Source organism: Protomyctophum bolini (genome assembly GCF_963924005.1).
Source record: "Protomyctophum bolini genome assembly, chromosome: 11".
Taxonomy (NCBI): Eukaryota; Metazoa; Chordata; class Actinopteri; order Myctophiformes; family Myctophidae; genus Protomyctophum; species Protomyctophum bolini.
This window is the reverse complement of record NC_137872.1, coordinates 10,540,865-10,553,913: the sequence shown is the minus strand read 5'-3', so window position 1 is coordinate 10,553,913 and position 13,049 is coordinate 10,540,865. Positions and strand designations below refer to the sequence as shown.

The following is a 13,049-nucleotide window of genomic DNA, read 5'->3' as shown; positions in this document are numbered from 1 at the left end:
CGCTCTGCACTTCCTCTGTTGAATGAATACAGTTCCTATAGTCTTTGGTCTGCACGCACACGCACGCACGAGCACACACACACACACACACACACACACACACACACACACACACACACACACACACACACACACACACACACACACACACACACACACACACACACACACACACACACACACACACTCGAATGTGTTCGAAAAGGGTCCGATCTTCTTACATGTGGCAATCCCATTATAATATGGAATGCACGCAAGCAAGAACAAATGGATGATTTTTACCATCTGCGGGCCACTGAAGAAACTCCAAATACTATACCAGATGTAGAAAGCAGGTTTCCAGTCAGACTGCCGAGGCCTTCAGGTTAGGACTGTGATAGAATTAACCTCAGCTTTAAATACCTGCCACATGACGGATGTTTTATCCGTTACTTTGGCCACACCCATACAGGTACACTGAAGTCAGGTACAGGTTTTCTCACATTTCTCCCACATTCCCCATGCACCACAAGTTGTGGGTGGACCGTAAGTTAGCTGACATTTGAAGAGAGGGCGGCTTGTTTGCATTCCCCTTATGTAACAATCATTTGGTTCGATAGTTACACAATATAACCGACACAGCAACAAATCAATCACTCAATCAATAATCAATCAAACCTCTGTATGCTAAAAGCATTTCAGTAATTCAATATGCTGCGTATATCAGCCAGCCACACTGTATGTTTGAGTAATGGCAACATCCTGTTGGAAACATCATCATTGAGCAGTGCAGCACATGATGTTGCTCAATGGGATTACCTAAGATTCAAAAGTCCCTTCTTCTTAGTCAGTGTGACTAGTCAGGACAGACATCAGTCAGTGTGACTAGTCAGGACAGACATCAGTGGGACTAGTCAGGACAGACATCAGTGGGACTAGTCAGGACAGACATCAGTGGGACTAGTCAGGACAGACATCAGTGTGACTAGTCAGGACAGACATCAGTGTGACTAGTCAGGACAGACATCAGTGTGACTAGTCAGGACAGACATCAGTGTGACTAGTCAGGACAGACATCAGTGGGACTAGTCAGGACAGACATCAGTGTGACTAGTCAGGACAGACATCAGTCAGTGTGACTAGTCAGGACAGACATCAGTGAGACTAGTCAGGACAGACATCAGTGTGACTAGTCAGGACAGACATCAGAACACCACCAGCAATCAGTAATCAAACACAAATGTTTGGTCAAACCATGAGACTCCCATTGGAAAAACATTGTGGTGGCCTAAAAATAAATAAATAAAACGACCTAACATTTGCTTGATTGGTGTTTGATACGTGTGAATGAGGCTTCAGAGTTCAATTAGGATTTTAAAGTGCAGAATAGCACTCAGTTAAGGTGATTGACCCCATGCACTAGCTGTGACCTTTGGCAGAAATAAAATTATATATTTTAATATGTTCCCAAGAGACATCTGGAGAGTGACTTAACTTGCCAGATTGATTCCAGGCACTGCTACAGTGCTTTGACCATACTTGCAGATAACTTCAGTGTCAGACTCATTAGGATATGATTGCATTCCCAAATGCACACTGTATAACCGTACTTAGCAGTGTAGAGATAGCTAATATCATCAACAGACAATCAATCACAATCAAATTATATCACACATACTGAGGAAAGACGTACTGTACCAACTACACTCTGTCTCTGACACATCTCATATCTACTTTGTGTATCTATTTCACGTCATTGATATTCCAACTACTGGTGTTGGGTATAAAACAAGATGTTATTCTGTGAGCACTGAAGGAGCTGTCAGGATGAAATAAAGTAACCAAGTTAAACTCTGTCAGTAAGCCACAAAATTGTTCCACCATCATCCATAACAATGCATTGCAGACGTAGCAGCAGGGTGATGGGGTTGGCGATTCTCTGTCTTCTGGTGACAGGAGCTCTGGGGGTGGGAGACCTCATAGAACCCATAGAGCCCATATTTGAGGGGACGCTAGAGACGCTTCCTGAGGCTCCTGAAATTAAAGAGGATTCGACGCTTGCTGTGCCGATTGACGGGACGTCTTTGAGCTCTCACACACCACCAGTGGAGAAGACATCAATAAGAGACCACAAGAGGATACAGGCAGCCACTCGCAAGGTGAGACCCACAGAGTGAAGGATTCTCATACAAAAGCAGCCATGGATTCTTTACCAGCTGCACTTTCAGTAATTTACAGTTTTCACCTGGACTTTATGTTGCACCCACAGATTATTTTTGTTGTAAATTTGATATTTTGCTAATTGTTTATAGCCTGAGGAACACTATATTTGACCCGTTTTATATTTTACCACCGAAATATCAAAGTACCATACCATTCTCTTTTGTGATATGACAACAAAGCCAAAGTTGAAGTTGAATATGAAGTAGGCTATTCAGTAATAATTATTTTTAAGATTTAGATGCAATGTAATTGTAGGACTGAGGCCTTTAGGAGGGCCATTCGAGCCGCAAATGGAGCCTGCAGTGCTACCGTTGCCCAGGTGGAGCCTGCAGAACCATTGCGGCTCAAGAATCCACCACTCCTGAATGAAGTGTCTGGTGCTGGGAGTCTGGTGCAACGCACAGGTCCTCGCTGTACTCCTGGTGAGAGCAGGAGTGGACCTGGTGAGACGTAGGAGGGGCCCGGACAGGAGGCAACCCACAGAGACTAGTCCCTCCACATGCCAGAATTGTACCTCTCAGTCCCGGCATAGTAGTTCTGGAGTGGTTCCAACGGATTGTGTGGCCCTGGTCTTTCCCTAGTGGGTCTGATCGAGGGTAGCTACTGGGACGTAAGTCGGGACTTGATCACCCCGGGTGGGTCACCTGAGTGAGGGGTATGATGTTTGCGAGACCCGAAACCCAGATGACCTTGGGATACATCACTGAGGATACGTCCCAGTTGCATCCATGCGATATATTTTCGTTCTAGGACTGACTCAAGTCACTCAAGTCAGTTTTACGAAAACTAAATTATTTAAGTGGTTAAAATGTGATATAGAAATTTTTATTTTTTATTTAACCTTTAAATTTGGATAGTCTAGTATAGTAGTCTAGTAGTATAATCTACATGATGTTGCATGTGTATTACAGAAACTGGTGCGGCGCTCTCAGACTCTGTCTGCTGGAGAACAGCAGTATATTGAGGAGAGAGAAAAGATTGTCCGGGAGGCTCTCAGCAACCTGAAGATCGGCTGTGCACTGGTACAGTAGTAATCAATACACTGGTACAGTAGTAATCAATACACTGGTACAGTAGTAATCAATACACTGAAACGTTTTCATGTCAAGGACCCCTAAATTTACACTAATTAGCCCGCGGACCCCCATTTGAAAATGCTAGAGCTGTAAAAGATTTTTACGGCTCTAGCAGCTTCCCAACCCGTTTAATTTCAAGGACCCCCAGTTTGACATGCATTAGTCTACGGACCCCCAATTAATAGCATTTGTATCTCTGGGACCCCCAATTCGTATTGTAAAATCAATGTTCATTTAACTCTGAGAGTGTACACATGGAACCAAATGGACCCATTAGGGTCGTGAAGGTCCCCGGACCCCACTTTGGGAACCACTGGTTTATACTTTATAGTCATCATCGATAAAAGAACGATATATGTTGTTACAGTATATATCTCTGTCTCTCTCCCTCTTTCTGTCTCTGTCTGCGCGTGTGTCTCTGTCTGCCTGCCTGCCTGCCTGCCTTTCTCTCTCTCTCTCTCTCTCTAGGAGTCTTCCCCTCGTGTAGCTCTGTTGGGGTCAGGGGGTGGTGAGAGAGCAGCAGTGTCTCTGATGGGTTCCCTCAGTCAGATGCAGACAGACGGCTTGTTGGACACGCTGCTCTACCTGGGTGGAGAGTCTGGATCAGCCTGGTGAGAATAGAACGCATGCACTAATAAACTGACGGAAACACGCTTAATAATCACACATAATGTACACATTATCCTCGTGGTGTAAACTCAACTCCAGACGCTGAAATTAATTATATAAGTAAAAACACACACAACCTGACTCAGGAATTAATTCAGCACACCTGTAACTCTAACTTTATAACAAATGTCCGGCGAGTGACACCATATAATGTAGGGATTTAGATTCTCCCTGATGATGTTTTGTAAGATCCAAAACATTATGTTTTTGTCCCCGTCTCCCCATCTCCCCGTCTGTCTGTCTGTCTCCCCGTCTCCCCGTCTGTCTGTCCGTCCGTCTGTCTCCAAGGTCCATGGTGTCTCTGTACAGTGATCCCATGTGGAGTAAGAACATGTCCAGTGCAGTGTCCAGTCTGTGGCGTCCTCCCGTGGGGTTAGAAGAGCCTATGTCCTGGCTGGCAAAGAGGAGCCAGGCGGAAGACTTCTCTCTCTCAGATCTCTGGGCAGTCATGACCTCTGCTGCCGTCAAAAAAAAGGTAATACACAGGGCTTTCTGTATGATATGTATGTATATGTAGCCATGTATGTGTGTGTATGTATGTTGCCACGTATGTAGCCATGTATGTAGCCATGTATGTATGTGTGTGTATGTATGTAGCCAATAGCCATGTATGTATGTATGTGTGTGTATGTAGCCATGTATGTATGTATGTGTGTGTACTGTATGTGTGTGTGCGTGCGTGTATGTACAGTATGTACGTATGTACAGTAAGTATATGTATACTGTATATATCTATGTATGTACTGTATGTACAGAATGTATATAGCCTGGCTATGTAGGCTATGTATATGTACTGTATATGCGCAACATACAATATTATTAACGTTATAAGAAATATTTAAAGCATTCCACAACCTTTTAGATGGATCTGCGGTACCTTTCAAAGGAGGCAGAAAGACCCGCTGTCAATCCCTACCCTGTATACAGCGCAATAAACAAAAACTGCAAGCATGCTGGCCCTTCGGGTTTCAGAGGTACGTGCACACACACACACACACACACACACACACACACACACACACACACACACACACACACACACACACACACACACACACACACACACACACACACACACCTATATATGCAATTATGCATATGTGTACATTATATGCACATAGAAATTCAAATGAACTTTTGAATGCATCTCTCTCTCTCTCTCTCTCTCTCTCTCTCTCTCTCTCAGGGACATGGTTTGAGTTCACCCCCCATGAGTCTGGATACACAGAGTTAGGTCTGTTCTTTAACACATCTCGTCTGGGCTCTAGGCCTCACGAGGACAATCCAGAGTCAGAGATGGACATGGTCCAGTTACAAGGTAGGCATTCAAACGACGTAGAGGAACAGCGCTCCGACTGGAGGCTCAGGGTACTACGCTCGTGGCTGCTCTGCTCTCTAAAGCCCTAACCACACCAAAGGGTCAAGGGTCACCCGTTGTCCCTGTGGTGTGATGTCTTTTTGCACGTTGACCCACGTTGACCCTAGTGATTCAATGCATGGAATTCAATGGCCCAAACCACACCAAAGGGTCAAGACGGTTTTAGCGTTAACTCCTTGCAACCGTTAGACCCAAGGAGTTGCTTTGGTGTGGTTAGGGCTTAAGGCAGGGGATCACAAATGTTTCCATGCCAAGGACATCCAAATAGACATTACCTCTGGCTTAAAAAAGAAGAGTTCCTAAAAGCGTATATCTATTCTACGTCCGAGCATAGACATGGTAACGCCCCGCCTGCCTCCGATTGGCCTACCGACACTGCCCGTCTTGCCTGTCCTCCGAGATGCAAGGGTACTCCGTGGTGGGAGTACAAGAGAATGGCAACACAGTAACTTGTAACTTTAATTTTTGTAGAAGAGGCAAACTAATATTGTTTGTGCCGTTTGCTTTGATTGAATAAAGTGTTAGTGTTGATTATTGTGTATGAATCTAATTATAGTAAACTAATATTATTATACTAAAAAATATAAAGATCAAGGTATTAATCTAATTATAGTAAACTAATACTGTTATACTAAAAAAGATAAAGATCAAGGGAAAAGAGACCTTTTTACAGTACAATAATGTTTCAAGTTTACACATGTACAGTATACAAATAAACAGGCCAACAGCATAAACAATATTAGTTTGCCTCTTCTACAAAAATAAAAGTTACTGTCGCGCGTGCCACGCTGTCATTCTCATTATATCGTCCATCCATCTTCACCGTCGGGTCGCGGGGGCAACAGCCCCACCAGCCCCACACGCCCAGCAAAAAGCAACACCAAAAACACAAAAACCCCTATCAGTCCCATACATTTCCACCAACCACTGACCTGCACACACATCAACCAGAGAGCCATTGTCTGCTTGACCCCAGTGGCATCTCGCTGAGCCACTGTATTTTTTACTCAGCACGGCCATACCACACACAGCAAAACACGATGAAAAGCACTGACCATGACACACAGTCGCACACACACTGTACCTCTGTCTCCACTTGTGTATCTTTTTCGTTGCACAGGCTAGCACCGTTTACAAGTGTGAACCCAGGCTTGTGGTGACTGCTCCAGCCTACATAAGGCATTTAAAGTGACTGTCCCAACAGAAAGGTCACCTATTCAATATTTGCTGCAGTCATCATGTGTCCTCCTGATGCACACTGAAACTCCCTATAGTTAATACCTTCTCTGCTCACCTCATACAGTACGGTAGTACGCTGCTCTGGATGAGACGTCAGGGGTTATACTGTAGGTGTGGCTAATGTGGACAGAGAACAACAGATGGCCCCATTGGCCACACTCATCAACCAGTCACCACCCAGAGATGCAATCAGGCTTTACAGTACATGGATACATTTAACAAAAGAAACAGATTGGGACGCCCTGTCCTAACCCTTCAATCAGGCAAGGAGCACCCCCCACCACAGGTCCATTTGGTTCCATTTGTACACTCTCAAGAGTTACACCCACTCAAGGACACTTTGAGACCCACTAGTGACAGTGTAGCAGAGTGTTTCCAGTGAGCCAACATGGACAATAGCAGCACCCTGACTCTGTTTGACCAGAATGGAACAGAGCCTTCATAAGTCACATCAGTAACACCTGAGAAAGAAGTAAGGAAGGGGCCCAATTAAGTTCTTTCCAAAATGGCGTGTGTGCATAGACTAGAGCCCATTACAATGATCATATTAGCCCTAGTTGATCAGGGACTCAGCTCTTATTCTCAGTATACACATTACACCTGACTTCACATCTGTGGCTCCAGTTAGAAGACCCGATAAATAAAACACTGAGGATATTACTGTACTGTACATGTATATAATTTATCTTATACTAATATACTGTGTCTCTGTCTTGCCCTTGTGTTCTGCGTGCGTGCGGTGTCTCGAGCAGGTCTTATGAGTAGTGCCTTGGGTGATGAACAAATGTTCCCCAGTAATATGCCAGATGAACTTAAAGGTAAGTTGGCATCATGTCCTCTCTTCTCTCCTGTTGTTTAAACATAATAAACAGCATGTGCATCTCAGTATACAGTAGACGTACACTATATGATTAAACACTAGGCTGTGTGTGTGTGTGTGTGTGTGTGTGTGTGTGTGTGTGTGTGTGTGTGTGTGTAGATGCAGTGGGCAAGACATTGACTGATAAAGACAACTTGATGGACCTGGCCCTTCTCTGGATGAATGGTACTACTTCTACAACTATAACTATTACTACTACTGCTACAATTTCTGCTACTACTGCTACTATTATTACTACTACTGCTACCATTACTAGTAGGCCTACTACTTCTGCTGCTACTATAAAATCTGCTACTAACGTTGCGCAGCCTGCAGCTAGTTCAGTCAGATAACTCAAGGCAGCACGATCAGGTGAGTAGTCACATGCACTATTTGTCTGATCAGAGCGGCTATTTCAACTTCTCTGTCTAACTGCTCATTCCTGGCTTCAGCCAGGAGGCTGTGCTGTTGTGCATCGCTGGTCCTTGTCTTTGCTGGTTTGCTGCTAGTGCTAACCTGCTTCCCTGATGAAATGTTGAAAATACCCCTGCCTCCCCATGCAGCATCCATCCACCTGTAGGCTCTGTTTGTAGATCTCTCTGAGGGTCTTAATATATTTCCTGCAATTTTGCTCATAACTGAACTAAAGTGTTCATGCAACTGGGAATGAATAGAGACAGAGCCAGAGCCCTGACGCCAAACTATGCTTCATACAGTATATCTATGCTCAATTATTCTAAGTGTGCGTGCAGCACACACACACACACACACACACACACACACACACACACACACACACACACACACACACACTTGTTTGTTTGTTGCTTATAGCATTTGGGTGTCTCTACCGCATGTTGCTTGTTCATAAGTATTTGTATTTTTCAAATTTCAGCACCAAAGAAGGTAGACAGCGCGTGGGAAGCCGCCAATATGTACATGCATATAAAACACACTATAGCTAAACTGTCAGTCATTATGAAACACAGCAACAAGACGATGGATGATCCCACTGTTCAATCCCAACTGGACAGCATGGAGGAAGCTGCATTCAAAGGTACTGAAATATTTTACTTAACCACTTTCAGCCTGGTGTCCTTGATTTGGGCAAGTCATTATACGCAAATAAATATACGGTACTATTGATTTATTTATAATGGCGTCATAGGCACATTTGTCCAAATTATTTTTTTCTAAAATAGATCTGCACGCTCACGTTGTGAGCTACTGTATCATGGTGGAAAGTAACTAACTACATTTATGAAGTACAGTACTAATAAGTACAATTTTGAGGTATTTGTATCTTTACCTGAGTATCGAATCTCCAATACTCCACTAAAGATATTTGGTGGATAAGTGGTTAACTTCCTGTTGTTTTGTCCATTTTAACCCGGACTGGATCCATGGATCCAGATCCAAGATATTAAATTACAATCAACAGGAAGTTAACATTTTTATTAAAAATAAATAAAACCACATGAGTTTTGGTAATGCTCTTTGTGTTTGTTTACATACTAAAAGAGTGACTTTGAGAGCTGTTTCAGTGTACAATGTAAGATTGTAAGTCAATGAGGAGCATATTTTGAATTATCAATTTCATCACTGGAGCAATTCTTTTTTGATTTCTTGTCCACATTTGGAGTTCCATCATGGCAAGGTAACTACACAACCCAAACCTCTACCAAAGTGGTCTTACCCTTTAATGAATGTCTTCCAGAGCACATGACCCCCGTAGAGTTTCTTGAGTATGAGAAGAAGAGTCCAGAACAGAGGAAGAAAGTGTTTGATAGTTGGAGCGCGGCTATAATCAAACCCATGGAAGAGTGGAGCCAGACACTGGAGACGGGACCACTCAAAGACTTTGGTCAGTGTCTGTCACAGTGTACAGCTAATACTAACCCTTACAGTGATGATAAGCATGACAGTGCAACGTGTCATAAAAGGTGAAACATTTTATAGTCGTTTTTCATAATATATATACCGGTATATCTTTTTTTTCCTCCAGTCAATTGGTCAGTAAATAAACTCTTCCCTGTGATTGGCCGATGGGAGTGGGGAAAAACTGAAAACCTCCTGTACACAGGTGAGTTTGATAATCCTGCCACTATAATATTAGTGACATGATTACATCATTGTTAACATGATTTTTCCCTATGGTTAATTTTCATAACTTCAGTATACTTGGATTTACTTGGATCCTCGGAATAATGCCACTTTATGATTTGTGTTGCTGGGCAGATTATTCGGCGCCACCCTGTATCAGGAGAAACAGGCACATCCAGCTGATAGATGCTGGGACAACTCTTGAAATGCCTTTCCCTCCGTTCCTGGGAGACAAGAGGGACATTGACCTCATCATTGCTATGGACTACAGCCGTCTTGAAACCTTCAAGGTGAGGAGTGTCTTTGTGAGAGAATAAAGAATGAGATCAGTTTTGGTTCACAACAAAGAATTGGATGAAACTGCTTTTGGTTTGCGCATATTATTATATTTGCGCAAGATAATGTCATCATTGTTGGTATCCCTATTGAATAAGGTTGTGCGTTTTGTTACGACCGTTTTATCTCTACGGGTGTAAAGGTCGCAATATAAATAAGGACAAATAATTTAAAACTGGAAATTAAAGGTTTACAAAAATGTTACAATTACACAAAGGAATCTAATCAACAGATCCAAACAAAAGTATTCTAATGGTTATGGCACAAATCAAAAGGTTTGGTTTGGGTGAGAGGACAGTGATAGACTAGTCCCCAATTGGTTTGGTTTGGGTGAGAGGACAGTGATAGACTAGTCCCCAATTGGTTTGGTTTGGGTGAGAGGACAGTGATAGACTAGTCCCCAAATGGTTTGGTTTGGGTGAGAGGACAGTGATAGACTAGTCCCCAATTGGTTTGGTTTGGGTGAGAGGACAGTGATAGACTAGTCCCCAATTGGTTTGGTTTGGGTGAGAGGACAGTGATAGACTAGTCCCCAAATGGTTTGGTTTGGGTGAGAGGACAGTGATAGACTAGTCCCCAAATGGTTTGGTTTGGGTGAGAGGACAGTGATAGACTAGTCCCCAAATGCCAAAAGCCTGAAGCCTGTATAGGCATTCTTGCAGAAAAGTACTTAATGTGTTGTTTCTATATGATTTTTGTGCTGAATCCATTTCTGCCATATATTCCGAGTGGTACAAGTCACCGTTTCATCAGACATTGAGTAATTAGCATAATTAATCACTAAAAACTGGAAATTGGCTATTATTCTAGTAAATAATTGTACTCAATTTGTTGTTTCTACATGATTTCTATGTGCTAAATCCATTGATGTTGTATGACGACTAGTGCTCACAAATTAGAATCCACTGCATGCCGGTGGAATAACTTCCAACATCACCATGGTGATGTTTTAGGCAAAGTAAAGTATAGATTAGGCACAAAACCCAAAACACATTGAAGTAAATGGAGCGACATTCTATAAATAGACTATCATGGGAATTTCTGCTTTGTAGAACTCACCCCCAGAATGAATTACAGCCGCCCACAGTGGTAAGTGTGTAGAGGCATGGAACCATGGCAGCCATGACAGCAGTGGAGTCCTGTGGAGAAACGGTGTTTAGCAGAGCAGAAGCACCAGAATGAGCACAAGTCACAGCCATAAGCTAGCACAGGGGTTCTCAACGTTTTTGGCTGGGGACCCCCGGAAATGCGGTCTCATGAGTCGCAAAGTGACAAAACAAATCATGTAACGCAGCAAATTAGGCTGGAAACCAGGCTCACAGAACACAGATTCAAGATTCAAGATGTTTAGTGTCACACAGATGTACAAGTACATGCATTGTGAAAAGGTTTTAAAAGGTTTGTTTTTTAATTTGGGGACTAGTCTATGATTCTCTGATGCCAAAGCTTACACTCCTCTCCCCATAGTCTAATTCAGGGTTTCCCAAAGTTGGGGTTGCGACCCAAACCAATACCAAATACCAAATGTGCACGTTTATGTGCATACAATTACCTCTGGGGTTAGGTTGGGGTGACGAGTCAATGAGATCAAAAGTTTGGAAACCCTATGAGCCAAATTCCAATACCCCAAATCTCGGCCACTAGTTCATTCACATTTGGTCACTCCAGCATGGTAAATTATGGTGAATTTGTTGACCTGCCAAAATATGTGACCATCTTGTGGACTTCACACAACATGCATGGAAGTCTTTACATTTTAAATACAGTATACTGTAGGTTGAACTCTGCTAATGAACAAACGGCAACAATTTACATAAGACTCTAACATTATGAGATTGTCTACAAGATTGTCACATATTTCAGCAGGTCACCACTTTCACCATAATTTGCCATGCTGGAGTGACTGTGAGTTTGAGTGGACGAGTGGCCGAGATTTGGGGTATTGGAATTTGGCTCATGGTCTCAGCCAATGCTAGCAGGGTTCATCAGAGCTGGCCATTCCATGGAGGGAACCAATTCTCCATGAGCAGCTGGCAGACTTCAGTGATCAACAGACTTGACTATCAATTGATCCAGGCTGGAGGTGGCACTCAACACCTCCAGTTCTCCACCTCATTAACACAGCAACACAATATAAATACAGAATACTAAATAATGTAATACAAGTATATCTAAATAGCCTACAAATATACACTAATATGGCTGGCCGTAACAGGCATTCTTACAGTCTTTCTTTGAGTGGTGCAAGTGCCCATAGGGTGCAGCTAGCCTGGTTAATAAATGCAGCCACTCCAATGCCCAGCTATGTCTGTCCCTCCCTATGTCTGTCTGTATGTCTGTATGTTTAGGGTACCAACAGGTACCAACAAGTGGCGCTGTTGATCTTCACACTATGCACAGGTGCATGATGATGGGAAGCTGAGTTTTTGTGTGTGTGTGTGTGTGTGTGTGTGTGTGTGTGTGTGTGTGTGTGTGTGTGTGTGTGTGAGAATTAACATTGTTCCACTGTCCCGCAGGACCTGACTAATGCCAGAGACTACGCAGCTAAGGTGAACAAACCTTTCCCAGAGATAGACGAGAGGATCCTGGAGCATAAGGACTGGCCCAACGACTGCTATGTTATCCAGGGAGAACAAGACGAACCCACCATCATCTACATGCCTCTCTTCAACAGAAAGAATTGCAAAGGTGTGATGCTTTACGTTCACATCGAAGGCAAAACATTCATCATGTTTGGCAGTCTTTCTTGTGTAGCAATTAGGCTGTCCATGCTTTTAGTTCATGGACACTGATTGATTGATTGAAAATGTTATTAACAGTTTGCAGAATGGGTACAGTTCAAGGAAAGTACAGGTCAATACAAAATAAAGAGGATAAAACCAGAAAAAGCACTATACTTGTTTACATACGTAAGACTGAGAGGGAAGTGATCTGTAAGACTCCAAAATAGGGACTCCATGGGTTGAAATAAATAACGAAACACATGTATTTTGTCTCGGGTCAATTCCATCTAGATGCAGAGGAGATTGAGCAGATGAGGGAGGAGTACTCCACCCTCCACATGCCTTATACCCGAGAGCAGATGGAGACCCTGATGGAGATTTCTGCAAAGAACATGAAGAACTGCAAGGACATCATTCTGAATGAGCTCCGGAGGACTGTGGAACGAAAAGGATATAGGGCATAA

General features: G+C 43.1%; 1 protein-coding gene across 1 annotated transcript; it reads left to right on the top strand.

The window, feature by feature from the left end:
- Nucleotides 1-500: 500 nt before the first annotated feature.
- Nucleotides 501-13,049, top strand: LOC308324465 (cytosolic phospholipase A2 gamma-like; the record flags this gene model as incomplete). Its single annotated transcript, XM_080776509.1, has 12 exons — nt 501-525; nt 1,936-2,138; nt 3,114-3,224; nt 3,747-3,889; nt 4,236-4,422; nt 4,810-4,921; nt 5,134-5,265; nt 7,317-7,382; nt 9,141-9,287; nt 9,662-9,816; nt 12,379-12,550; nt 12,877-13,049. 12 exons carry the CDS (start codon nt 501-503, stop codon nt 13,047-13,049), a joined length of 1,626 nt encoding a protein of 541 aa, XP_080632635.1.